The following is a 27,892-nucleotide window of genomic DNA, read 5'->3' as shown; positions in this document are numbered from 1 at the left end:
TGTATAACTGAGTCACTTTGCCGTACAGCAGAAATGAACCCAACACTGTAAATCAACTATAATTCAATGAAAAAACAAATTAAAAAAAAAAAGAGTACAGTCAAAGAGATGAGGTTCAGATATTTCCTCCGCTGCTTCGTGGGATCCTCAGTAAGTGACTACCTCTCCAGGACTCAGTTTCCTCCTTGAAAGCAGGCATCATAAGAGTCCGTCCTTACTGGGTTGTGGAGGAGATGAAAGCAGATCATGTACGTGAAGTGTCCAGCCCTGGGCTTGATAAATGGTACACGTTATGGTGACTGACTTGGGGGACAGAGTGAGAGAGGATGGGTGGAGTGGTGTCTGGAAGCTGCTGGGTGCTGGGAAGGGACAGGGTGGGGGTGAGCAGCTCACGCTGAGGCTGCGCATGAGCTATTGCCAAATAGCGATGATTTTGCCAGAAAGTTTTAGATGGTTTCCAGGGCAGCATCAGGGTCTCCTGGGAGAAGGAGAAATGTTTTGTGAAGAACCTTGGAGCCAGGGACCCAGGGGACCAGAATTCTTTTCCTCGCCCACCAGGGACCTGGGGCCACCCCCTGCATCTAGGCCCCTGTCTGTCCCCCACCCCTACTAGGGGAAGGACCCTCACAGTGGCTGGGCCCCTTGGATTCCCTGAGCACTGCCCAACCCAGGCTTGGTTAAGGAGACCGAAGATGAAGGTGCCTGGGAGAGGTGAGCTTCCCAGGGGTATCGCGACTCCAGGCAGGGAGCTCCGCCAGACTGGGATGTGAACTCAGAGCAGTGGGGTCTATAACAGGAGTGTTAGCTTCACCCCACTCACACCAGCTCTGAAGACACAGGGCTGAGCAACGGGAGGCCCCAGCTCGCCCCAGCCCCACTTAGGTTTGCCCTCCTGACACAGGAGGCTATGGCAGTCAGCACAGAAGCTTCTCCCGCGGGCTTGGATTCAGCCCAGGCTCGACTTCCTCTTTCCTGGCCTGTGCAACCAGAGATTGAGGGCACTTCGCCTGGTGGGGGCCACCAGCACACTCAGTCCTTTGAGGCCCATTATAGAAGGGTTTCCAGGCTTGGGGACAGGATAATAATAGTAACTAATCATCTTTTAATAAAGCAGCTTTATTGAGATATAACACAGATCGCAAAATTTACCCTTTAAAAATATACAGGTCAGTGGTTCTAAGTATACCCACAAAGTTTTGCAACTGTCACCATGATGTAGTTACAGAACATTCTCTTCACTCTAAAAATAAATTTATAACAATTTTTAAATTAAAAAAAATTTTTTTTCATGTTTTGGCTGCATCACACGGCATGCGAGATCTTAGTTTCCCAACCAGGGATCGAACCCAAGCCCCTTGCCGTGGAAGTGTGAGTCTTAGCCGCTGGACCACCAGGGAAGTTCCAGAAATTTGTAACCATTAATAGTCATTCTCCATTCCTGCCTCCCTACTGCCCCTGGCAACCACTAATTTACTTTCTGTCTCTATGAATTTGATTATTCTGGGCATTTCACATAAATGGAATCATACAATATGTGGTATTTTATGACTGGTGTCTTTCACTTGGCATAGTGTTTTTAAGGTTCATCCACATTGTTGCATGTATCAGTACTTCATTCTTTTTTATTGTTGAGCAATATTTCATTGCATGGATATACCACATTTGCTTATCCATTCATCAGTTGAAGAACTGGATTGTTTCCTCTTTTTGGCTGTTATAGATAACGCTGTTATGAACGTTTGTGTATAAGTCTTTGTATTCACATATGTTTTAAATTCTCTAGGATATATGCCTAGAAGTGGAATTGTTGGGTCATATGATGACTCTAAGTAAACTTTTTGAGGAACGACCAAACTGTTTTCCCAAGTGGCTGCACCATTTTACAATCCAATTAGCAATGTATGAGGGCTCTAGTTTGTCCACATCCTCACCAACGCTTGTTATTGTCTGTCTTTTTCATTCCATCCATCCTAGTGAGTATAAACTGGTATCTCGTGGTTTTGATTTGCATTTCCCTAATGACTAATGATGCTGAGCATTTTTTATGTGTTTATTGGTCATTTTTATATCTTCTTTGGAGAAAAGTCTATTCAAATCATTTGCCCACTTAAAAAATTGGGTTATTTTCCTTTTATGATTGAGTTGTAAAAGTCTTTACATCTTCTAAATACTAGAGTCTTCCCAGATGTATGATTTGCAAATATTTTCTCCCATTCGGAAGGTTGTTTTTCACTTCCTTGACAGTGTCCTTTGGTAGCACAGTTTGTAATTTTGACGAAGTCTGATAAAATTTTTTTCTTTTGTTACTTCTGTTTTTGGTGCTGTATATAAGATATTGTTACCTAATCCATGCCTGTAAAGATTTATGTCTAAGTTTTCTTCTAAGAGTTTTATAGTTTTACCTCTTAGATTTGGGTCTCTGACCCATTTTAGGTTAATTTTTGCATATATAAATTAGGGGTCCATTTTCACCCTTTTACATGTATATATCCAGCTGTTCTATATCATTTGTTGAAAAGACTATTCTTGTCTCATTGAAAAAAAATCAATTGACCATAAATGCAAGGGTTTATTGTTGGACTCTGAATTCTACTTCATTGATCCATATGTCTACCTTTATTCCAGTACCACACTGCCTTGATTACTGCAGCTTTCAGTAAATTTTGAAATTAGGAAGTATGAGTCCTCCATCTTTGTTTTCTTTTTAAAGATTGTTTTGGCTATGTGAGGTTCCTTGCATTCCCAAATGAGTTTTAGGATCAGTTTGTTAATTTCTGCCCAAAAAAGGGGGTGGGGGACAGCTGCGATTTTGATAAGGATTATGTTGAACCCGTAGCTCAGTTTGGGGCTTGTTGCCATCTTAACAATTTGTCTTCCAATCTGTGAACATGAAATGTCTTTTCATTTATTTAGGTCTTTTTACATTTCTTTCAGTGAGGTTTCATAGCTTTCAGTGTACGAGTCTTATACTTCTTTTGTTAAATTTATTCCTAAGTATTTTATTCTTTTGTATTGCAAAAACAGTTGTGAATTTATTTTCTTAATGTCATTTTTGAATTGTTCATTGCTAGAGTGTAGAAATATAATTGATTTTTGTATGTTGATCTTGTAGCCTGCAACCTTGCTGAATTCATTTGTTAGTTTTGATAGTGTGTGTGCATACGCACACACGCGTGTGCATTTTCCTTAGATTTTCTATATATAAGATTATATCATCTTCAAATAGAGATAGCTTTGCTTCTTCTTCTTTTTTTTTAATAATATAGATGTCTTTTATTTCTTTTTCTTACTTAATTGTCCTGGCTAGAACCTCCAGTGCAATGTTATCAAGAGATGGTGAGAGCAGACATCCATTTCTTGTTCTTGATCTTAGGGGGAAAGCTTTCAGTCTTCACCATTAAGAATGATGTTTGCTGTGGAGTTTTCATAGATGCCCTTTATCAGGTTTAAAAAGTTCCCATCTATTCCTAGTTTATTGAGTGTTTTTACCATGAAAGCGTTCCACAAGGGAATGACATATTCAAAGTGTTGAAAGAAAAAGACTGTTGAAAATGAATTCTATACCCAGCTAAACCCTCCTTCATAAATGAAGGAAAAATTAATATATCCCTAGATTGAAAACAAAATGCTTTTTCTGTTTCTATAAGACTATCATGTGGGTTTTGTCCTTTGTTCTATTAATATGGTATATTACACGGATTGATTTTTGGATGTTAACACAAACCTGCATTTCTGGCATAAGTCTCACTCGGTCATGGTGCATAATTCTTTTTATATGTTGCTGGATTGAGTTTGCTAATATTTTGTTTAGGATTTTTCCATCGATATTCATAAGGCATATTGGTTTGTAGTTTTTTTTCTTGCGCTGTGTCTGGTCTTGGTATCATGATAATACCGGACCCTTGGGATGAGTTAAGAAGTATTCCTACTCTTCTGTTTTTTTTCTTTAAACGTTTAGTGTGATTTATCAGTGAAGCCATCTGGGCCTGAGCTTTTTTCTTTGTGGGAAGTTTTTTGATTACTAATTCAATCTCTACTTATTATAGGTCTATTCAGATTTTCTATTTATTTCTGAGCCAATTTTAGTAGTTTGTGTCTTTTTAGGTATTTGTCCTTTTAGTTTAAGTTATCTAGCTTGCTGGCATACAATGTTCACAGTATTCTCTTATAATGTTGTTATCTTTTCAAAGAATCACCTTTTGGTTTTGTTGATTTTCTCCAGTGTTTTGCTATTCCTTATTTCATTTCTTTCTGCTCTATTTTTTATTATTTCTTTCCCCCTTCTGTGTTGGTTTTAGTTTGTTCTTCTTTTTCTAACTTCTTAAGGTGGAAAGTTAGGTTATTTATTTGACGTCTTTCTTCTTTTTTAATATGTGTGCTTACAGTGGTAAATTTCCCTCTAAACACTGCTTTAGCTGCATCTCATAAGTTTAGGTATGTTGTGTATTCATTTTTATTTCTCTCAAAGCATTTCTAATTTTCCTTGTGATTTCTTCTTTAATCCATTGATTATTTACAAGTGTGTTGTTTAATTTCCACATATTTGTGGATTTCCCAAATTTTCTTTTTTCTTTTTTTTTTTTTTTGCCGTACGCGGGCCTCTCACTGTTGTGGCCTCTCCCGTTGTGGAGCACAGGCTCTGGACGCGCAGGCTTAGCGGCCATGGCTCATGGGCCCAGCCGCTCCGCGGCATGTGGGATCCTCCTGGACCAGGGCACGAACCCATGTCCCCTGCATCGGCAGGCAGGGCTCTCAACCACTGTGCCACCAGGGAAGCCCTCTTTTGTTATTGATTTTTATTGATTTTCATTGCGTTTAGAGAACATACTTTGTATGATTTCGATAATTCTAAATTTACTGAGACTTGTTTTATGGCCTAAAGTATGGTTTATACTGGAAAATGTTCCGTGTGGGCTTGAGAAGTATGTGTGTTCTGTTATTGTTGGGTGGAGGGTTCTGCAGATGTCTGTTAGACCTGGTTGGTTTATCGTGCTGTTCAAGTCTTCTATTCCATTGCTTATCATGTGCCTACTTGTTATATCCATCATTCAAAGCGGGTATCAAAATCTCCAACTATTATTGTTGAATTATGTGTTTCTCCCTTCATTTCTCTCATTTTTTTGCTTCATGTAATTTGGGACTCTGCCGATAGGTACATATATGTGTATAATCATTATGTCTTCATGATGGATTTATCCTTTTAATCATTATAAAATACCCTTCTTTGTCTCCAATAACAATTTTGTCTTAAATTCTATTTTGTCTTATTTTAGTATAGCCACTCCAGCTTTCTTTTAGGTACTCCTTCTATCTTATATCTTCTTCCATCCTTTTACTTTCAATCTATTTATGTCTTTGAATCTAAAGTGTGTCTCTTATAGACAGCATAGAGTTGGATCATGTTTTTTTTTTATCCTTTTGAGTGTTTAGTTCATTTACATTATTTTAATTACCAATAAGATAGGGTTTACATCTGCCATTTTGCTATTTGTTCTCTATGTGTCTATGTCTTTTTCTTTCTATATTCCTCCATTACTGCCTTCTTTTGTGTTAAATAAATGTTTTCCGGCATACAATTTTAATATTCTTCTTGTTTCTTTTACTGTATATCTTAGTTATTTTCTTAGTGGTTGCACTGTGGATAATAATTAACACCTTAACCAATTTTAAAACAATCTAGTTTGGATTAATACCGACTTAATTTCAATAGTATATAAAGCTTTGCACCAGTATAGCTTCATTACCTTCCCCCTCCTTTCTACTATTATTGTCACATGACTTACATCTTTATACATAAGATCTTCAATAGTTTTGTAATTATTGCTTTATACAGTGTCCTTTAAATCAGGTAGTTAAAGATAAGTTATAAATTAAATACAACCTTTATGTTGCTTTTATATTTACCTGTGTAGTTGCTGGTGCCCTATATCTTCATGTGGATTTGAGTTATTGGCTAGTGCCCTTCCATTTCAGCCTAAAGTGTTCCCCTTAGTTTTTCTTGTAGGGCAGGTCTGTTGGCAATGAATTCTGTTTTGTTTTCAATGTAGGGATGTATTAATTTCTCCTTCATTTATGAAGGAGAGTTTAGCTGGGTATAGAATTCACGTTCAACAGTCTTTTTCTTTCAACACTTTGAATATGTCATTCCCTTGCCTTCTGATCGCCATGGTTTTTGATGAGAAGTTAACTGTTAAATCTTATTGAGGACCCTTTGTATGTGAGGAGCTACTTTTCTCTTGTTTTTAAGATTGTTCCTTTATCTTTTGACCATTGGACTATGATGTGTCTAGGTGTGGAACTCTTTGAGTATATCTTACTTTGAACTTGTTGAGCTTCTTGAATGTACAGATTAATGTTTTTCATCAAGTTTGGGTATCTTTCAACTATTATTTCTTCAAATATTCTTTTTGTCTCTTTCTCTTCTCTCCTCTTGGACACTCATTATGCATATATATTGGCATACTTTATGATGTACCACAGGTCTCAGAGGCTCAGTTCTGTTGTCCTCACTCTTTATTCTTTCTGCTAATCAGACTGGATAATCTCAATTGATCTGTTCTCAAGTTGGCTGATTATTTTGTCAGATCAAATCTACTGTTGAGCCCCTCTCATTTCAGCTATTGTGTTCTCTACTTCAGAATTCCTATTTGGTATATACACAATTTCTATCTCTTTATTGATAGTCTCTATTTGGTGAGACATTGTTCATATACTGTCTCTTAATTCTTTATAGTTGGCTTCCTTTAGTTCTTTGACCATATTTATAATAGCTGATTTAAAATCTTTTGTCTAGTGCTATGGTCTGAATGTTTGCATATTTCCAAAATTCATATGTTGAAATCCTAATGCCACTTTGATGGTATTAGGAGATGGAGCTTTTGGAAGGTGCTTAGGTCATGAGGTAGAGCCTTCATGAATGGGATTAGCACTCTCATAAAAGAGGCTTGACAGAATGCCCTAGCCCCTTCTTCCATTTAAAGATACAACAAAACGTCTGCAACCTGGTAGAGGGCCACACCCAACCATGCTGGCACCCTGATCATGGACTTCCAGCCTCCAGAACCATGAGAAATAAATATGTATTGTTTATAAGCCAGGCAATTTATGGTATTTTGTTATAGCAGTCTGAACAGACTAAGACATCTAATCCAACATCTGGGCTTCCTTAGGGATAGTTTTCCTTGAACTGCCTTTTGTTCCAGTGTATAGGCCATACTTTCCTGTTTCCTAGTGTCTTATGATTTTTGTTGTTGTTGTTGAAATGTAAACATTTAAAATAATATAATATGACAACTCTGCAAATCCGATTCTGTCCCCTCACTAGTGTTTGTTATTGTTGCTGTCTGTTTCCTTAGTGACTTCCCTGGATCAATTCTTTAAAGCCTGCATTATTTATCATGTGTGGCCCCTGAAGCTTCTGCTTTTTAGCCTACTGGTCAGCTAATAATTGGACAGAGATTTCCTTAAATGCTAGATCCAGTAAGTCTCTCAGCGTTTGCCATGGGGCTCTGCAAATTTGTACTGGAGCATGTGTTCAGTGCTCTGGCAGAGAGTTTATAGCTTGGCCTTAGCCTTCACTTCCTTCTTGTGCAGAGGCTCAAAGTCAGCTAAAGGAAAGAGGTTAGGGCCTCTTAGATCTTCCCTGGGTGAGCTAACAGCCCTATGCATGTGTGTGGATTTCTAGATTCCCAGGGATACACTGGCACTTTTCACAGTCCTCTATGGACACGCCGTTCCTGTTTTTACTTTTAAGATTCTGCTCTGAGTGGGACTGGGGGAGGGGAAAAAAAGGGGGGAGGGAAAAGGAACTACGTTTGATAAACACTTACTCTGTGCCAGGCTCAGCTTTCATTATAAACCTCTTTACCTGATTTTTATAAGGATTCAGTTGGTTCTTTATTGGAACATTTACTTTACAGATAAAAAACTAGGATTCAGAAAAGGTGAAGAAATGTGCTTAAGGGCACATAGCTGGTTAAAGGGTGAAGTCTTTTTCTGCTTCCAAAGCCCATGTCTCTCTACCAGTGTTTCTCAATCATGAGATGATTTGAGGTAACATACAGACAAGCATTCAACCACTGTAATTGCATGTTTGTGTGTATGTATCATTTGTACACCCAACCCATGACTTTGTGCTTAGGACGAGGCATAAATCAATATCTAACTTTTAAAAGTTAGTCATTCTAAAAACAATTATTAAGTAAGATATGGTTCAGGTGGTATGTTGTCAGGGCAAAAGTTGGGAATGATGGAAATTGGCGTGACACCACATACTACCCATCAGCCCTCCACTCTGACATTGGGAGTTACATTGGGGAGGGCAAGAGGGTCGTCAGAATAGCACTGTCCGATAGAATTCTCTGTGATGATGGAAATGTTCTACTCTCTGTGCTGTCCATTATGGCAGCCACCAACCACATCAAGCGCTTGAAATGTGGCTAGTGAGACTGAGAAATTAAAATTGTTAAATTTATTGTATTTAAAAAATATTTTTGCAGTGTATTTTTTTGATTAATTGTATTAATTTTAATTATTTTAATTTGAATTTAAACAGCCATGCATGGTTAGTTGCTACTGTACTGGCCAGTTCAGCCACAGACCAATTTCATCACAGCTGCTCCAAAAGTCATCCTTAATTGAACGGAGAGTGTGGCTCAAGGGGGTCTTGCCCGGGGGGGCGGGGGCAGCGGACATGGCTTCTACCTCGAACTCCTGGATTGTGTGGTTGTGCAGCCTTGCCCGAAGCACTTAGCCTTCCTGTGCCTCAGTTTCCTCACCTGTAAAAACTGGAATAATAATGCCTGCTCCACATATCTTGTAGGCTTGCGATGAGGGTCATGTGGAATAATACAGGGAAGAATGTTTCATACTCTGTAAAGTAGTAGAGAAATGAAAGAATTTGTTTAAAGAATACTTTCAGAATGAATGAGTCCATTGGGACAAGTGTTTTCAGGCTGGGCCAGGGTGTGGACATGTGGTATGAGAGAATTTGAGGTAGTGGAATGTAACATAGCCTTGACTTAGGCTGTTCCTGCCTGCCACACAGCCTGGGGCTGAACTTGGATGTGGGCTGTTCCAGACTAAATGCACCAGATGATCAGTGAAGGCCTCAGGGAACCGATTCTGATCTGAGGCTGGATCCACACACACAGTCCTGATCTTCCCCTCAGATTTACTCCTTCCATGGTTTCCTGGCTTCAGTAAATGGCAAGTCTGTCTTTCCAGTTGCTCAGGCCAAGGCCCTGCGTCACCCTTGATGCCTCTTCCCCTCCCGCCCCATGTCTGATCAAGCAGCAAATCCCGTGACCTTGACTTCTACCCAGCATCCAACCACTTCTCACCATCCTCACACCCTTAGCCATGTATGACCACCTCACCCTAGGGTTACCGCAGTGTCCTCCTATCTGGTCCCACCCTTGACCCTCTACAGCAGCATTTTCCCCACATGATAAAGGGATCCTTTCATATGCTAAATCAGATCAAGTCTTGCTTAAAACCCTGCAAAGGCTTCCTGCCACACTGCGGGGAAGTCAAGCTTCTTCCAGTGGCCTACAGAGCCCACCTGTTCCATCTCTGACCTCATCCCCCAATACTCCACTCCAGCCATCCAGCCTCTTGCTGGTCCTTGGACACTCTAAGCCCCAGGGCCTTTGCACTCACTGTTCCCTCTGCCTGGAATGCTCTACTGGATATCCTCACGGCTCCCCCTTCGCTGCCTCCAAGTCTCTGCTCAAATGTCACATTATCAGAGGGGTTTTCCGTGGTACACCTGGCATAAAGCAGTTGTCTCCCACCTTGCGCACCCACCTGCCCGTGACAGTGCTTGGTGAATAACTGGTGCTCAGTCATACTTGTTGGACGAGCGACATTCCGGGCAGAAGGGGTCACTGGCAGCTCTGCAGCACAGCAGCGTCAGGAGACTTGCTGTGTGACTTGGACAAGCTGCTTGTCTTCTTTGGGCTTCAGATGCCTCAACTGCACAATGAGGCCTAAGTAAGGGACTCGACAATCTTGAAGATTCTTCTTACGTTCAAAGAGCCCATGATCCTAAGCTCCTTAGGCTCCCCCAATTCTACCTGCAAGCTTGTCCTATGGCTTGGCGAGCTGGCCCTCCAGAGGAGCGTTAGATCTTGGGCTCACCAAGGGACCACTTAGGAAGGAGGATGGAGTCTAAGCTGGGGCCACTGGGGCAGGGACGGAAAGGGCAAGGGGACAACGTTTGCGGAACGCAGGCCTCTTGGAAGTGATTCCATTGGCTTGGATTCATTTCAGACACTCAAACCAGGGTCCCCTGGGCCTTGTTTCTGTTTCTGTTCTTTCTATGTACTAAGGGGCTCCTCCCGGTCTTTCGTGCTTGGTGGCGGGCGCGGTGGCCTCTCTCCTCCTGGGCTAGCAAAGTCTAGCCCCGCCACTTCGTTTCCTTGCTCCCCAAGCAGTATTTCCTTAGGATTCTTGGGCTCCATGAATCTGGGGAGGCCTGACCCGACCATTTCTTCCTCCCCTTCACCAGGAAGCTCTTCTCCCCACCTCCCCTCGGACCCCAAATTGCACAGCCCCCCTCCTCCTCCTGTTTCTCAAGGACACAGGCGTTGGGGAGCCAAGGCCCCCTCCTTCCATCCCTTCCCTCCTCGTCTCCAAGCCCCAGAAGGGGCTGCCTGATGCTTAGCTATTTTTATCCCAGGAGCTTTCTCAAGGAGAAAGCAGCGTGGTCCCCGAGCCAAAGCACGCGGCTGTGTCCCTATGGAAAACCTCCCCTCATGGGGAAAGAATCCAGGGGATTTTTTTGGGTCCTGGCTGGAAGCCTCTGATTTTTGTTTGTCCCTTGCTCATTTATCAAGGTTTCAGTTTGTTGGTGTGTTGTTTTCTTACAGGAATAAAGGCAACACCACATCGTGAATCAGGTCTGGATATCGACCCTTGTGCAACTGTGATCAGCCTGGGGTTTGGGGTTTTCAAAAAAGTGCTTATCTCATTTGTGTCAATAGCAGAATGGAAATAGTGTGGTGTAATGGAAAACTGGCTGGCCTAGAGGCGGGGGTGTGGGTGTAGGGGCAGAACTAATATGTATTGAACACCCACTAGCTCCAGACTCCATTCGTTATACTCACAGGGTCTCTAGGAAAAAGGGATAATTAGTGTCCAAGTTTGGGGAAACTGTGACTCAGAGAGGTTAGGTAACTTGCTCAAGGTCTTCCTGGAACACATGAAAGAGCAGGGATTCACACCCAGGATTTGGGAAGCACCTGACCATTCAGCTTCCCTCCACCTGGATTTAAGTCTCAGCCCTGCCACGTGGTAGCTGTGTGACTCGAGGCAAGTGGCTTCACCTCTCTGGGCCTCATGTCTTCACTTGTAAAGTTAGGGTTGTAATACTGGCTTTATGGGCATTGGAGAGGGTGCAGTGAGATGCTGTGTGTAAAGGGCTTGGGCAGAGACGAGAATAAATGCTACCTTGTCACCCCAGCCCCCCTCCCTGTCGCCATCATTCCTTCTGTGGAGGCTCCCGGGTCACGTCAGTTCCTGAAGAGCCAGGTGTCTGTCTGCCTCCCCCAGGCACGTCTGTGGCGGTTCCTGCACCTTGTTTTCCTTATCCTTGGAGTTTCCCTCTTCTGTGGCCTTAGAGCTTCTGAGGTCTGGAGGGTGGCGATCTTTGAAGATGCCTTTTCTTCCTGAGAGGAAAAGCGTCTGGACAGAAACAAAAGGAGGCATCGGGCCGAGGTCCCATGCATTCGAATCTCAACTTTCCAACGTGTTAGTTCATGTCCTCCGAGAAGCAGACGCCAAAATGGGATTCGAAACGCAATGTATTAATTGGAGGAAACACCTGTGAAGGATAAACGGGAGGGAACAGGAGCGGCTGGGAGAGCCTTGAGGCTGTGGTCCTGGTAGAGAAGAAAGAAGGAAGGGGGCCCGAGGCAGGAAGAGTCTTAGATCGCAACACGGTTCCCAAAAAAGCTCAGCCCCGTGATGGGGAGTCCTGGAGCTAAAGTAGGCTGAGGGGGGAAGTCCGCACCTCCTAGGACCAGGCCTGTGCCAGTCCCCCTGCCATGGCCCATCACAGGCTGGGCGCGGCCTGCGGGAAACAGGAAGCCTGCCTCAGTGAGGATGCTATGGTGGGCCCGGCGGGACAGAGCTGGGCTGTGGTCCACTCGGCTCCCTCAGCGGGAGAGCCAAGTGGTTCACTTTTACCGCATTTGCTCACGCAGTAGGCAAACTTGGGAAACATACTCACGCTCTCCGAAGCTCAGATTCACCACCTGTAAAATGTGGATGATAATAATAGCTTAAAACAGCACTGATTTCTTCTCTCTCACAACTCTGTGGTCAGTGGGGCTCAGTCGGGGCGCTGGAATGTGCAAGATGGCATCTCACCCTCCAGGTGCTCCCTCCACAAGGCTCGTCATCACTCCACAGCCCGGCCTGAACTTCTGTGCAGCATGGCGGCTGGCTTCAAAGGGCAAGCGGTCCAAGAGGACAAGCCCCAGGGGCCAAGCACTTGTCAAGCCTCTGTTTGCATCATGTGGGCTAATGTCCCACTGGCTGACTCGTGACACATGGCCAAGCCCAGAGTCGGCACGGTGGGGGAGGGGGCACTACACAAGGGCATTCATTGTGGTCACCAGTGTTACAGGCTGCCACAGGGCTACGGGGGTGGGGGTGGGGTGTGTGTGACAGGATGATGTTGCTAAGCGCTCAGCACAGTGTCTGGTCCGCCTCTATGTATGCGCCCAGGACACAGTGACTGACGGGATGAAACCTCCCTCTGAAAGGCTCTGGGGTGAAGGTGTCTGCTCTGGCTCTGAGGAGAACTTAGCAGAGTGGGCTAATGGGAGAGGGGACACTTGGGTCTTGTCCCTGCCCAAGGATTCCTAGGAAGAAGGGAAGTGCTCGAGCCCAACTTTGTAGATTCTGGGTTTGGGGGAAGACGCAGGTCAACCGAAGCCCAGTAGGTCAGAGCAGGCCTCCCGGGGGACGAGGAGAAGACTTCCGGCCAAGAAGATTCCCAGTGGGAAGGAGCTCACAACTGTGGAGTAACTGGGAGAAAATGTCCTGTGGAAACTCTCAACCCATCATCTCTAGGTCTCCCGGGGGAGAGTGAGAGGAGTCAGCTCCTTCCAGAACATTCCGTATAATGACTTCAGTCTTGGGAGACTGGCGGGCGCACAGTAGGCCTCAATAAACATGGACTGAAAGAATGAAAGTTGAGATGATCGGGGGAGGAATGGTGTGGTGGACGGCTGGGCAGAATTTGGCAGGGAGAGGCTCAAATTTATATTCATTATTTCACAAAATGCTACCCATCCCTCTTCCCTCACCTCTCTTCACAGATGAGGAATTGCTGCCCAGAGATGCTTAATAACTTACTTACAGCCACACAGTTTCTAAGTGGCTGAGCTGGGATTCGAACTTGTGACTTGACACCCAGACTCTTGACAACCACTCCATATAGGTCACACCACACCGCACCATACCTCACTCAGAGAAAGGGACATTTCAGGGGATCAGAGCAAACAACAAGGTCCAGACAACAAGCGGATGAGTTCAGAGCCTGCCAAGGCCAGACAGCACCTTCCCCCCGGGGAGCAAGGCCACCCAGTCACCCCATGGTTGCCATTTCCTGCCTGCTCTCCCCCAGCACCCCCAGGGCCGAGGACACTCAGTCTCCCTCCCAGGACCAGGGCTCCTGAAGGGGGCCCCTTGGCTTTGAAGTGTGGGTGACAGGAGTAGATAGTGTCCATGGATAATGTAACAAAACCCCTTTCTTTGTGCCCTGAGCGGTATCCTGGGTCTTGGGCAGAGGGAGAGGGGGGTGGCTGGAACAAACTCCTCTTTGACAGCTGAAGCAGAAAGACGCTGGGGAAAAGCAAACAGAAAGAGCCCAGAAAAGACTGACTTAACTGAGCCAGAGCTCTGGTAAGGAGAACAGCTTATTCATATTTGAAGAGGTATTGAATGCTGGCAGCATACTAAGTACTGGAAGGAAGGGAGATGCTGCCATCGAAATAGATCAAGGCAAAGTAATGAGATGGAGAAGCCAGAGGAAAAGGCATTGGCAGGAGGGGTAGCGGGGGCAGGAGGCTGGGGAGGGAACGAATGGGGGGGTGAAGGGGGCAGTGGGCCGTAATCGTGCTTTCCCTCACAGACCTACTTTGTTTGCCTTAGAATATGATTCTTCATCTTTGGGGGATTCTGATGAAAGCCTGGTCCTTATCATTCCTATGACACCAAATGTACTTGCAGAGAAAATTCGGAGTGGGATTAGAGGTCCCCTGGGGCCCATCCACAGCCCCTCTAAGACAGTGTTGTTGTTTTTCTCGGCCACGGCACACCTGCGGGGTCTTAGTTCCCAGACCAGGGATCGAACCCGCGCCCTCTTCAGTGGAAGCATGGAGTCTTAACCACTGGACCGCCAGGGAAGTCCCAGACAGTGGGTTCTTTTTCTTTTTTTTTCAATATACCAAAATCGATTGTATTTCTATACATTTGCAATGAACAATCTGAAAATGAAATTAAGAAAACAATTCCACTCACAATAGCATCCAAAAGAATAAAATACATAAGAACAAAGTCAACAAAAGAAATGCAAAATGTATCTCTGAAAGCTATAAAACATTGCTGAAGTAAACTAAAGATCTCAATAAGTGGAAAAACATCATGTATTCATGGGTAGATAACGGGCTCTTAACGAGTGGCATTCATCCCCATGGTCCACCCCAGAGTCTCTGGGTCAGCGAGGCAGAGGTGGAACTTGGCACTGGTTTGGGGAAAAGCTTCCCAGGGGACTCCGACGTGGACCCTGGTTGAGAATATTGTCCTGAGGCTCCATGAATCCCAGATGAAGACCTCAGGCTTTCAGGGAGCAAAAGTGTTCTACTCTAGCATTGAGAACAAGTGAATCCAAGCCAGGAGTGGACCTCACACAGCCCCAGGTGTCCTGACTGGTTTGGGAACCTCCAGTCAGCCCCACAAGGCAGTTAGTCACTCAGATACGAGCTCAAGAAGATCTGTACTGTCTTCCCATGTGCTCAGAATAAAAGCCTAAATCCTCATCAAGGTTCACAAACCTTGTGAGATCCTTTCCTCAAAGTCAGCAAATACAAGTTCTCACCTCAGGGCCTCTGCACTTGCTGTTCCCTTTGCCTGGAGCTATTCCCCCAGAGATCCATGTGGGCTCTCTTTCAGTTCCTGAGGGTCTTTGCCTAACTACCCTGTCCAAATAGCATTCCTTCTTGCTCTTAATCCCCTGCCCAACTTGCATTTTCTTTATAGCACTTATCCAACTCTGTTGGTTTATATACGTTGTTCATTTCCTGTCATCTGTTTTAGAAGGTAAATTACAAGAGGTCTGCCCCTTTTTGTTGCCTTCTGTGACACCAGTGCCTAGAACAGTGTCTAGCACATGGCAGTGGCTCATTAAGTGTTTGTTGAATGAATGAATAGTGATAATTCTTTCCTCTCTGTTATTCCACAGGACACAGATGTCATTTTCGAATTCGGTTAAAAACTCCCTGGAAACATAGAGCTGCTTTTTAGGGCCGTTCTCCCATGTAATCAGCAAATAAGTAAACAAAAAGCAGCTCCTTGACGCCTACTGTATGCTCAGCCCCCATAGGCTAAAGGGAGGTACAAGCAGAGTTAGTCTCTCTTCACGGTCTTTACAATCCAGTTGCGGATGAGGGCTCGGGTCATAGAATGCCTAAGCAGACAACTGCTCAGAATCTTGAAGGATAGTCGTTGGAGCTCTGAGGGGCTGGAGTGGTCAGAGAGGCTCTCTGGAGGAGGGAACACCTGCAGTGCCCTTTGAAGAATAGCGCCTGCTGGGTAACTGGTTGGAAGAAGAATGTTCCCCAGAGGGCAACCAAGTGGCAACCTTCTTCAGGTCCTGATGGAGGAAGATGGGCTGAACGGGTCACAGCCACCATATCCTGACATTATGGCATTCCTGCTCCTCAGGCTGTCCACTCCAGGTCACATACAACCTGGAGACCAGGCCAGACCTAATGGAATCGTTAGGGTACTATTGCTGTGGCCCAGGAATCCAGGAAGAGAACACATGAGATTCAGACACACCTGGAGTCAGGCCAATGCAAGCAGCGTGAACTTGCACAAGGCTGAGGAAAACTTGCTGGGCCTCAGTTTCCCCATCTATAAAATGGAACCAAGGACACTTTCCTCATTGGATTGTTGGGAGGCCCAGTATGTGAAACTCTGGATCCATGTCCTCAAAGAGAGCCCATCACTATGGACTCTCAGGTTCTGGCCACAAGTGTGCATGGGCCAGGGTTTTCTCAGGTCACCTCCTCTCTGGGCCTCAGTTTCACTGCTGTCTATCTCTGAGATGGGTCAGGGAACCCTTTGCAGTTTCCTCCCCTCTTGTCTCCACCTCTGTGCTTGCCAGGCTCCTCTTTCCCAAGTGAATTTGCATGTGGCCGGGTGGCTATTTAAAAGTCCAGGGAACTGAAATCAAGGGAGCAAGGGTGATACAAACCAGGGTGGGAGTGAGGGAGGGCAGCTGGGTCCGTGTCCTTGGGGGAGGAACTAGGTCTTTTCCCCACCTCCCACTGCCTACCTCCATGCTTTCCCCACCAGGAAAGAGGACTCAAGGGCCTTCTAAATGAGGCCAAGCCAGACACTGGACTTGGAATCTTGCTCTGCTTTAGCCCGAAAGAGCTGGGGAGGAGTGGGGAGTGGAGCGAGGGAACAACAGCGTTCAGCACATCTGGATTCTAATCCTACCCCTGAGGTTTTCTAGTTGTGCGACATTGGCGAAGGCACCCAGCCTCTTTGAGCCTGGGGTCCTATCTGAAAAACAGATCCTAGGAGACCCTAAGAGCGTAGGGGTCGTGCTGAGTTAGGTTGGGATTGTATTGCCGGGCTCGTCCGGGCCCCGCAGTCGGCGCGAGCTCGGTCCCAGCCTTCCGGGCGCGCGCGCCACGCGGCCGGGGCGCTGGCTGCTCTCGGAGGGGGTCGGGGCCTTCGCCCACCTTTCCTCCTGTCCGCGCTTTCTCTGCGTCTGCAGAGGCCCCTGCCCTGAGTTTTCCGCGCCAGGAAGGAAAATAAGGGTTTAGCGACCCCTCTTGGCGAATGCATGTTACAGCTGTTGTGGTCGCAGGCGTCCCACAGGCAGGTGGTGGGAAACGCGGGAGGTTGGGGGAAATGAGGGTTTTCCCTCTGGGCACGTCTTCATTCCACCGTCAGCAGTCACCTGGTGACTGCAGTGACTGGTTCCTTCATTCCCGTCCTCAGTCACTCATCAAATAGCTACTAATAGTCGTCAACACTAACTGAGAACCACCTCTGTTCCTTGGAACCTAAGAAGCTACTGCCCAGAATGGACTCAGACCTTAGATAATTGCATTATGGTATCCATTCGTTCGTTCCTTCCTTCATTAATTCACCCACTCGCTCATTCATTCATAAATGTGGTTGAACTCCCCTATGGGCCAAGCACCGTTCTTTACATTTGAGAAACAGTAAACAAACAAGCAAAGACCCTTGCTCTCATGAGCTTTATGTTTTAGAAGGGGGCACTGAAAATAGGGCACATAATAAACAAGTATCGAGTACATTTGAAGGAGAAAAGTGCTATAAAACATGAAAAGTGGAATGGGGGGCACTGCAGTGTGGCAGGGGTGGAAGCAGTTTGCCGAATGAGGTAGGTGGTCATAATAGGCCTCCGAGAGAAGGTGCTATTTATGCAAAGAGTCGTAGGAGATGAGGAAGTGAGCCGAGCAGGTATCTGGGGGCAGAGCAGTCCAGGCATTGGAACCCAGCTAGAGCAAAGGCTTTGAGGCACTGCTGTGCTTTATACTGTAGGCATGAGCAAAGAGCCTGGGGATATAGGTTGGGGCCCCTAAACCTGCCTAAGGAGTCAGGGAGGAAGTTTCCTTGGAGGAGGTGACATGCAGGCATAGACCTGAAGGAGAAGCAGGAGTCTGCCAAGTGGGTAGGTTTGTGAAAGTGCTCTCTGAGTGGAGGCAACGGCACATGCAAAGGCCTGGAGGAATGAGAGATGATGGTGTGCTGGGAGCGATACAGGAGGTTCAGTGTTTTGGGGGTGTTGGTGGTGGGGGAAGAGATGTGCAAAGAATGAGACTAGGCAGAAACTTGTGATTGATTATTCTAGAGGTCTGGTATGCCACATGAAAGAATTTGGATTCAGAGGTTGCAAATTGATGTCTGAGGGCTGAAATCAACTGGTAAAACCATTTTGCTTGGCAGTGCTTGCCTTTTTTTTTTTTTTTTTTTTTTAACTTGAAGGCACAGAGGAGGGATATGCAGGCTTCTGTTAGCCAACAGTCTCCCCAGTCCTCCCCTTTGCCTTAAGCCAGCTTTGCACATTTGTTACCATTGTGTCCTTGAAGGTATTTGGGTTTATAACCCCTGTAAGATGAAGGGGAGCCACTGAAGGATCTTGAGCAAAGATCAGACTTTTCCATTGGAAAATGTATTCTGGGACTCCTTGAAATCGGGGAATTTTTCCTTCATTTTGATAGTCTCACGGTCTAACACAGTACTTGGTACATGATAGGTGCCCAGTGAATTGTTTTTTTGAGTGGGGAATGAACAAGTAAATGACAGAAGAGATGGGTCGTCAGTGCAGGCCAGGCTGTGGAATATGTGAGGTCCCAACGCTCTCGGTAAAGTGCCTGCCCACTGCTCATGCGTCCTCTCAGTGTGGAGTCCACGAGGACAGCGTCTCTCCAAGAGGAATCCAGAATCACCTGCCATGTTTGTTTTAAAATGCAGACTCCTGAGCCCAATTATAGACCTACTGGATCGAAATCCCTTAGTGGAGCCCAGGCACCTGCATTTTAAACAAGCACCCACTGAAGTTGGAGGACAGTCACAAGACAGGGTATTCTTGAACCACAAGCTGCTTTTGGCCTTGCTTCTGTTTGTCGACCCTCAGGGAAGGCACACCAGGAAGCTCATTCACCTAAGCCATTCCTATCACCCTTTGTGAGGTAGTTTTCATGACCTCCCCCTTTAACAAAGAGAAACTGAAGACCCCGAAAGGCTGAGTGGGTTTGCCAAGGACACACAGTCAGGTAGGGCTAGGGGGATTGGGATCAGCCCTCCTGGCAATCACGCCAGTGCTTTCTCATCAAGCTGCCCTTCCTGCCTGAGGTTAACCCACTGCAGCCTGCTCTCAACTGTGACCTCCCCAGAAACGGGGAAGGTTAGTAGCTCATTTGTGCTTTAATTGAGGGTCCCTTGCTCCAGTGGTTCTCAGACATTGCTAAGTATCCGAATCACCTGGTGGTCTCAAGATACTACTCAGGCCCAGGCCCTCGCCCACTTCCAAGAGCCTCCTGCTCTTTATGAGCCCTCCAGGTGATGCCAAGACCTTCAGAGTTTGAGAACCACGGCTCCAAACTGTGCTTCTCCCAGGTGTGGGCATTGCTGAGCCTCTCTCTGTAATGGTGCAAAGAAGAGTCCATTTTATTCTGAATTTTTAAATCTCCATACTGTTTTCCATAATGGCTGCACTAATTTACATTCCACTTCTGGGTATTTATCTAAAGAATACCAAGACACTAGTTTGAAAAGATACATGCACCCTTATGTTCATCACAGGATTATTTACAATAGTCAAGATATGGAAACAACCTAAGTCCCATCAGTGGATGAATGGATAAAGAAGATCTGGTGTATGTATACTATGGAATACTACTCGGCCATAAAAAAATGAAATCTTGCCATTTGTGATAACATGGATGGACCATGAGGGTATTATGCAAAGTGAGATAAGTCAGACGGAGAAAGACAAATACCGTATGATTTCACTCATAGGTGGAATATAAAAAAAAAACGAAAATAAATGAACAAACCAAACTAAACAAACACAGAGAACAGAGTAATGGTTATTAGAGGGGAAGGGTGGAGGTGGGGTATGAGTAAAGGGGATCAACGGTGTGATGACAGATGGAAACTAAACTTTTGGTGGTGAGCACGCTGTAGTGTGTGCAGACGTTGAAATATAATATTGTACCCATGAAACATATAATGTTATAAACCAATGTTACCTCAGTTAAAAGTAAAGCAATAAATTAAAGAAATTTTTTTTAAAAAGAAAGGCCATTTTAGGTAATTGAGAACAGCTGGGGGAGATCCCCTTGGAAAGGGCAAGGTGGATCTTGTTGCCCTTGAAATCATCTGTGCTTAAAAGCAGAGCATGCAGGCCCAAAGCAGTAAGCAAGCCTAGAGAGAGGAGGAGGTGGTGGAGAGGTCTCTGGGCCCCAAAGATTAAGAACAATTTCATCAGACATAAGGATTTTATTTGTTTTTGTTTTTGTTTTTGTTTTTTGCAGTACGCGGGCCTCTCACTGCTGTGGCCTCTCCCGCTGCGGAGCACAGGCTCCGGACGCGCAGGCTCAGCGGCCGTGGCTCACGGGCCCAGCCGCTCCGCGGCATGTAGGGATCTTCCCGGACCGGGGCACGAACCCGTGTCCCCTGCATCGGCAGGCGGACTCTCAACCACTGCACCACCAGGGAAGCCCAGACATAAGGATTTTAGACCAGAGAAGAAATGAGTAAAAACAGGGACAGAGGTAAATGCAGGGTGGCTCGGTCAAGAGCCGTGGCTGTGGAGTGAGAGGGGGCTTTAGGCCAAACATTGCCGGGCTTTACCTGGGCCCCTGGACCGCCAGTGGGGTGGGGCAACGATGGACTTAGGGGGCCTCTGGATCCCTGAAAGTGAAAGCCAAGCTTTGAGGGGATATGCACCCTTCCAGCAAAAGCCTCAGGGAGGGATAGTTAAGAGGGCAGTGGGGCCTGGGGTTCAAGCCTCCCTTTCCCATCCTGTTTGTGCGAGCTTGTGTGATTCACCTCCTGCTTTTGAGCCTCTGTTTTCTCATCTGTAAAGTAAGGCTAATGGTGGTACCCTCCTAATAGAGTCACTCTGAGGATTAAATCACGTGGTGCATACAAAGAATCCAGACCAGAGCCTGGCTCAAGGCAGTACCCAATCAGTGTAAGTTGTTGTTGATAATGTTGCGGTTTCAGAGGGTCTGTGCCCCCCAAAATAGCTTACACTGTTCATACTCATTCTGGGTATGTAGGGGGGCTGCATTAAATTCAACAGACTATTATTAATTATGTCCTTCTTCACCCCATCTGAAAGTTGGGGATAACACCTCTAGGATTAAAGGAAAATGAAGCTGCATGTGGTTGGGGGTTCCAGGCAGTGCTAGGCTCACTCATTAGGTGAGTGCCCCCGGTTGGAAGTGCTGGTCTAGTGTTCACTACCAAAGTCTGCTCAGCATATATATGCAACATGGGTGTAGCTGCCTCAAAAGATCTTCATCAAAAGATGAATTGGGGCCCTAGCCTATAGCTATACTCAATTCTCTGGTAGAACGTCTGTTAATTCTTTTGCGTCTTCCAGATAGACAGTAGGAATCTGTAGATAGCAATAATCCAAATTCCCTATTTTTAACCCTAATTTCTTTCCTTGCCTAATACTTTTGGCTGAGACCTCTGGTACAATGTTAGATATTTCACAGTGATCATGGGCAGCCTTATCTCTTGTTCATGAATTCAAACCCTTCAGTTTCTAGATTGAGTAGGAGGCTGGCTTTGTGGCTGAGAGGTGTCTTAGTTAAAGAGGTAGCCATTCATGGCATCAAGTTGTCTAACTCAAGAATGGGTATCTAATTCTGTCAGATGTCTCCATAGCATCTATAGACCAAGTGACTTTTATCCCCTTAGGATCTATTAATGAAAAGTTACTATAAATCATAGAATTGAACTGTCCTTCCATTCTTAGTATGACCCCACGTGGTGGTAAGGTTATTTTGTTATGCTGATGGATTCTGCTTGTTAGGTGCTATTTGTCCTTTAAGTATTAATAACCTAATCGTAGGTGAGATTTGTCCATGGTTCTTCATATAAACATCATCAAATCTACATATCACTGTTTATTTGATTATGAAATGTGGATGCTTTTCCTTTTTTCTAGAACAGTTTAATAGCACTGGAATAATATTCTCCTTTAAGTACATGGTAGAATTTCCTTATGAGACCCTCTGGGCCAGATACTTTTTTTTTTTTTTTTGCGATACGCGGGCCTCTCACTGTTGCGGCCTCTCCCGCTGAGGAGCACAGACTCCGGACGCGCAGGCTCAGGGGCCATGACTCACGGGCCCAGCCGCTCCGTGGCATGTGGGATCTTCCCGGACCAGGGCACGAACCCGCGTCCCCTGCATCGGCAGGCGGACTCTCAACCACTGCGCCACCAGGGAAGCCCTGGGCCAGATACTTTTTAAGGGAGCTAGCTCTTTGATAACTTCTATGGAAACTGATTTGTTTAAATTTTATTTCTTATCTGGAATTAGGAATAATAAGCTATAATACATTTTAAACTGAATTATCCATTTCTTCCGGACTTAGGCATATCCATTAGAATAGTTCAAAATACTCTTTAGTTCATCTTATTTCCATGCATGTGCTTTCTCCTATTTTTCTTGACTAAGTTAGCTTCTGCTTGCATTCTCTCTCTCTCTCTCAAGAACTGTCTTTTCATTTTTTTCTACTGTAAATTAATTATGCAAATATCCCTCTATACTTGGGGCCTGTTCCCATACTGGTCTTTACACTTGAAGGGCTAGCATTGGAAATAAACTCATTTAGCTATTGATAGTCTAAGAGAGCCTTAAATTAGCTACAGCTGCATTTTAAAAACCTACTTAAATATAGTAAAATTCATAAGTGTACACTTTGAGCTTTGACAAATGGCTATAGCCGTGTAACCATCACCCTATCAAGATATAGGTCATGTCATCTCCCCAGAAAGTTCCCTGCACCCCATTACAGTCAGTTTCCCAACCTCCTGTCCAGGGAGCCACTGTTCTGATTTCTATCACTACCGATTACTTTTGCCTGTTCTATGAGTAGAACTGTACCGTATGTACCTTGTCTGCTCTCTATCACTCAGTTGGTTTTCGCTTTTAAAGGCAAACCTACTTGCTGTGATTAGTAGTGCCCTCTGCAGTGAACCCAGCCCCTCTAGGGGCAGAAATTGGTACCGCCTATTGAAATGTTGATCTTGTGATGGCTACAAGATTCTAGGTTGGGAGTTACTACCTTTCAGTATATTGAAAATAGCATTTCACTATCTTCAGGTGTCTGCTGTTGCTAACGTCAGCTTTTGATCTATTATTCCTTTTAAGATAACTTTTTCTTTTTTTTGCTTGGCTGCTTTCGAAGCGTTTGTCTTGTTTTTTTGTAGCTTCACCATGATGTCTTTTTTTTTTGGTAGCTTCACCGTGATATATATATATATAGGTATAGATTTATTTATCCTAATTTGCACTTGTTGGGCTTCTTGAAGCCATGCTTTGGTGTCTGGTTATTTGGCACTGATAAAACATCTTATTCAAATTGCTTCTCTTCTGCCCCGTTTTCTCTTCCTTTGGGACTCCAAGCAAATGTGTATATGTGTATGTATATTTTAGATTTTAGATCTTTTGTCTTTCTTTTGTGTCTTCATGCCACACTCTAGAAAGTTTCTTCAGCCTCTTTTTCCAGGTCACTAATTTTCTCTTTAGTTGTATCTAATATGCCATTAAACCCTTCCACTGAGGTTTAAAATTTTTGATCATTGTATTTTAACAACAGGAGATCTAGAATCTCCTGTTTTCTTTAAATCTGTCATTTAAGTAACTTCTAATTTTTGTCAACTTTAAGGCTTGGGTTTTATCTCCTTGAACAGAAAAGCAATTATTTTACAATCTACTCCTAGTACCTCAAGTCCAGTTGGTCTTTGTTGTCTGTGCTGGTTTTAGCTCATGCTGTTTATTCATGTGTCTGGATTTTCTGTGTGCTCGACGCTGTATTTGAAGAATTATCCTTTTTGAGAAATCTAAAATCTAAGGTATACTGCTTCCAGAGTATTTGTTTGCTTCTGCCCAGGGACTTTGAGTCACCAACAGTACAGGATGACAATATTGTTGGATGAAGTTAATCCAACGTCAAAACTCGAGACTTCTGGGGCATCGTGTGATGTGAAGTCAGGCTGTAGTCTGTGTAGGTGCTGGTTTTCTGCCAGTTCACTCTTTTTCTAGGAGTTCTGGGCTAAAGTCAGAGGGCTTAGGTTTAAATCCTGGTTCTACTATGGGACACTAGAAGTTCCTTGTCTTCACTGAGCTCCAATTTTACCTCCAACTGAGGTAAGTACCTTCTCATCTTACATGAGTAACTGATGCCCAGGGGAGATAATTCTTCCAACATCCTACAGTTGTTGAGTTGCAACTACAGAATGGAATCTGGGCTTCTCCAGGCTGCTTTTACCTGAGTTTTCAGTTTTGCAACTTGTATTTAGGCATCTGTATCCCCAAACACCTTGCTTCCCATGCACATAAAGAAGACTCGACAATCTTTATCATAATTACTACATTGAAAAGGAAGAATCTTAATTAGGTTAGAGTACTGAGACTCCAGGGGAGGCTGGTGCATGGCAAGGGGAAGGAAGGCCAAAGGGCAAGATAGAGCTAGAAGGGCTTGTAGGGCACTAAAAAAAGAGACAGAAGTATCCTGGTATAAATGGTATACCCAGGTACTGGCATCCCAAATGAACAGGAGACAAGCTTGTTCCTAGTTCACTTCCCATGTTCTTTCCCCATTCCCAGTTTCTACTGTTTAAGATCTTTCAGCTCTTATCAGAGGGCACCAGCTGGGCTGGTTCTGAGATGCTGCTTCTATAGAAGGGCCCTGAGTGTGGTTTGGGAGGTAGATGGTTTAAGGATGAGAAATACTGAAACCAAGGATGTAGCCAAAAAGACTTAGCCAGACAACTTAGGGCTGAGATTTAAGGACATTATGGCCTTTGTGGAACAACATCATTACAATAGATTTTTCCTGTGGAAAAGACAAGTTTTGGCAGAGGTCCATCTTCTAGGTTTTCCCCCTGGCCTTGCAACATACTCAGCTCCTTATCAGAAAAAACATTTACCAGGAAAATACACTTTTTGTAGTTCCTTGCCTTGGCCCCATTTTCTGCTCCATAAGCCCGCCTGGAGAGGTTCTCATTCCACCTTCTTTAAACAGCCTCCCTCCTCCAATGGCTTGTTGGGCCACCTGGCCTCCAGCTTCCCTGCCCCATCCTGATCCCTGTTTCCTGTGAACCTGGAGTCCCTGGCTGAGGGCTGGGTGGATGGGACAGAGTAGTGGGACCTTGGTAACAGCAAGGACTTCCAGGATAACAAGTCCAAGAGACTCCCTAATCCAGCTTGACCTGGAATAACTTAAATCCTGGGTCCATGTGCTGCTCTATGGAGCTGTCACATCTTTGATTTTATTATTAAGGTAAAACAGAACAAACACACTCCATATGTGACAGCCCAGGCCTGGGAGAAAGCAGAAGTGCCCTGGTGACAGCTTCTTGCCCATAGAAGGGAGGTCATCTCCACCATCTTGGCCCTTCCCACAGGCACTGATCAAGACCAATAAGGATGATGGGTACCACCTTTTGGAAGGCAAAAACAAAGGAACCTACTCACCTCCAGAGTTGAGAGCCCCGTTGAAATGACCCTCTTACTTCTAGGGGATGGAGCTTGGGCCAGAGCAAAGCTTTTGCTTGTGAAACAAAGGGTGAGTCTGGGAATAAGAGCTTATATTTGTTCAATTTCTTTCTAAGTATGTTTCTAAAAGTGGTAAGTAAAGTTCTTTGTATCACTGTTGATGAAATGTTGACATCCTAAGTCAAAACTTGGTACCCTTTTGTCCTATGGCTTCATCTGGCTGTTGCTCTGTCTTCCATAGCTTAAAGTCTTCAGTCGTGGTTCATCTCTTTACTGACTCGGCCACATCCTTGTGGTTGTGCCTCTCCCAATAGTTACCTATGTGCCAGGCACTGTGCTAAGGATATGATGACGAAGTCTGACCTGTGCAGATACTGAACAAGTAACAAAATTAAGTGTCATCACATAGAAGTATAGGTTGTGATGGGAACATCACAGGCAGACCAAGGATGGTTTGGAGAGGTTGGGCGGAGTGTCCAGTACTTTGAAATGCTGGTGCCACAAACCGGTAAAAGAAGTAACAAGGTTTTGTATATGTGGGGGGAATGTAAGGGATGTAACATAGAAAAAGAACTTAGAAGATGGCATTTGGTGGGAGATGTGTAAGTCTAGATTCTTAGAAAAAGAGGTCTCAGTGACTGGGGATATGAGGATTGTCTTATAATGAATTAGAGGCAGCTGTCAGCCTCAAATTTTCTTACCTCCTGGCTTCTTAATATCTGATTTTTTTTACTCTTTGAGGCTTTATAAAGGTGTTTCTCAAGTCTTATCCAGCATTTTGACTTCTTTTCAGACAGAAGGTTGTTCTGAATAGTTAGAGGTTCGGAAAGTATAGTCCTAGGAACTTCGTTAGAACTGCAAGTTCTTAGGTCCCACCCCAGACCTCCGGAAACAAAGTACAGTGATGAGGACTAGCCATTCGTGTCCTCACAAACCTTCTAAGTGATTCTGGTGGACTTTAAAGTTCGAGAACCATGTATCTCGACCATGGTTACTAGTGATGGAAGTCCAAGGCAGCTGTCACCGTGAGCAGGTTGAAGGCATTTAGAGGAAGTAACACAAAGTAGGAGCTTTGAACATCTGGTACGGCCAACTTGGGAAAAATGGCAAAAAGAAGGGCTGACGTTCTAGAACAAGAGCTGGAAAATGTTTTCTGTAACAGGCCAGATAGTAAATATACTAGTCCTTGTGAGCCATGTGGTCTGTGTCACAACTATTCAACTCTGACATTAAAGTACAAAAGCAGCTATAGATAATATATAAACAAGCAAACACAACTGTGTTCCAATAAAACTTTATTTACAAAAACAAATGGAAGGCTGGTTTGGCCCTTGGGCAGTAGTTTACTTACCCCTATTCCAGCAGAATGACTTATTCAGCGTTTTGGTTTGGTGTTTTTTTTTTTAGCAGCAGAATCCCTTTTCTTAGTTAGAACTCTACAGAGCAGGAATTGCTCTGGTTGAAGAATCCACAGCCTACATGTTCAGTTTCCCCTTTTTCTCTAAGTGGGCCCTAACGCTCTTCCCCAGAACATATGTTAATGACATTTATGTACAGTGCTCCAGTATCTGGGCTTAGGGCCACCTAGGCATTGCCCTTGAATGAGCAGGTAACTCTTCCCGAATTCATCTGGGCCTACAACCAAGGTGTGAAGGTAGGAGGAACTAGTGACCAGCCTGAGATCAGGCCCAGACCTTTGCTGCAGCGCATGGACTCTCTTTCTCTGCAGGTTCCAGCCAGCCTGCTGAGGCCAATAGGAATACCCAGAGTATGAGTGGCCCATCAGACATGCCCTCCATGCCCTATGGCCAGATGAGGGACCAGGCCCTCGGAAACCGTAGCATCCACACCCAGCTGATGGAGATGGTGCTGTCCTTGCGGCAGACGGTGGAGGATAACATCACGCAGCTGATGACCAGGCACCAGCAGCAGGAACTGGCGCTGGAGAAGCAGAGGCACAATCAGGCCGTCAGGGACCAGGAGGCCTTCCTGGGTCACTTAATGTTCCAGATGCTCCACTACCTGCAGTCTGGGGCCACAGGTGACCAGAGCTTCCAACCGCCTGATGCTTCCATGGACTCTAGGGTCAATGTTGGAGGTGGGCAGCAGGCCCAATCATCCAGGCAGATTTGCTAGATGTTTTACCAACGGAGTGATTTTGAAGATACACTTATCAGCTATGACCTGTCCAACCGTGGGATTGACATCTCTGCCTTATACCACTCCAGCTTCCAGGACTACACCTACCAAGGAAACAAATACCACAAGGACGAGAACACCCTGGTGAGGATGGGGGGACATACTCTAGGGGCCCCATCACTAGGATTTACTGAGTCCCGTGTCACGTACTGTGCATTCTCGCTGACTCT

At 45.0% G+C, this 27,892-nt stretch overlaps 1 protein-coding gene across 1 annotated transcript in view; it reads left to right on the top strand.

The window, feature by feature from the left end:
- LOC111184014 (putative inactive 1-aminocyclopropane-1-carboxylate synthase-like protein 2) overlaps positions 1 to 27,892 on the top strand; it is a 47,670-nt gene that overhangs the window by 8,861 nt on the left and 10,917 nt on the right. The window contains 5 exon segments of the mRNA XM_089915851.1: positions 16,662 to 16,815; positions 16,859 to 16,909; positions 16,912 to 16,970; positions 16,972 to 17,128; positions 27,253 to 27,806. Coding sequence (XP_089771977.1) covers positions 16,662 to 16,815; positions 16,859 to 16,909; positions 16,912 to 16,970; positions 16,972 to 17,128; positions 27,253 to 27,806 — 975 coding nt within the window.

The sequence above is a fragment of the Delphinapterus leucas genome, chromosome 7 (assembly GCF_059928025.1).
Source record: "Delphinapterus leucas isolate spDelLeu-1000000601 "Yukka" chromosome 7, BTC_Dleu_Yukka2, whole genome shotgun sequence".
NCBI lineage: Eukaryota > Metazoa > Chordata > Mammalia > Artiodactyla > Monodontidae > Delphinapterus > Delphinapterus leucas.
This window is presented reverse-complemented; position numbering and strand designations above follow the sequence as displayed.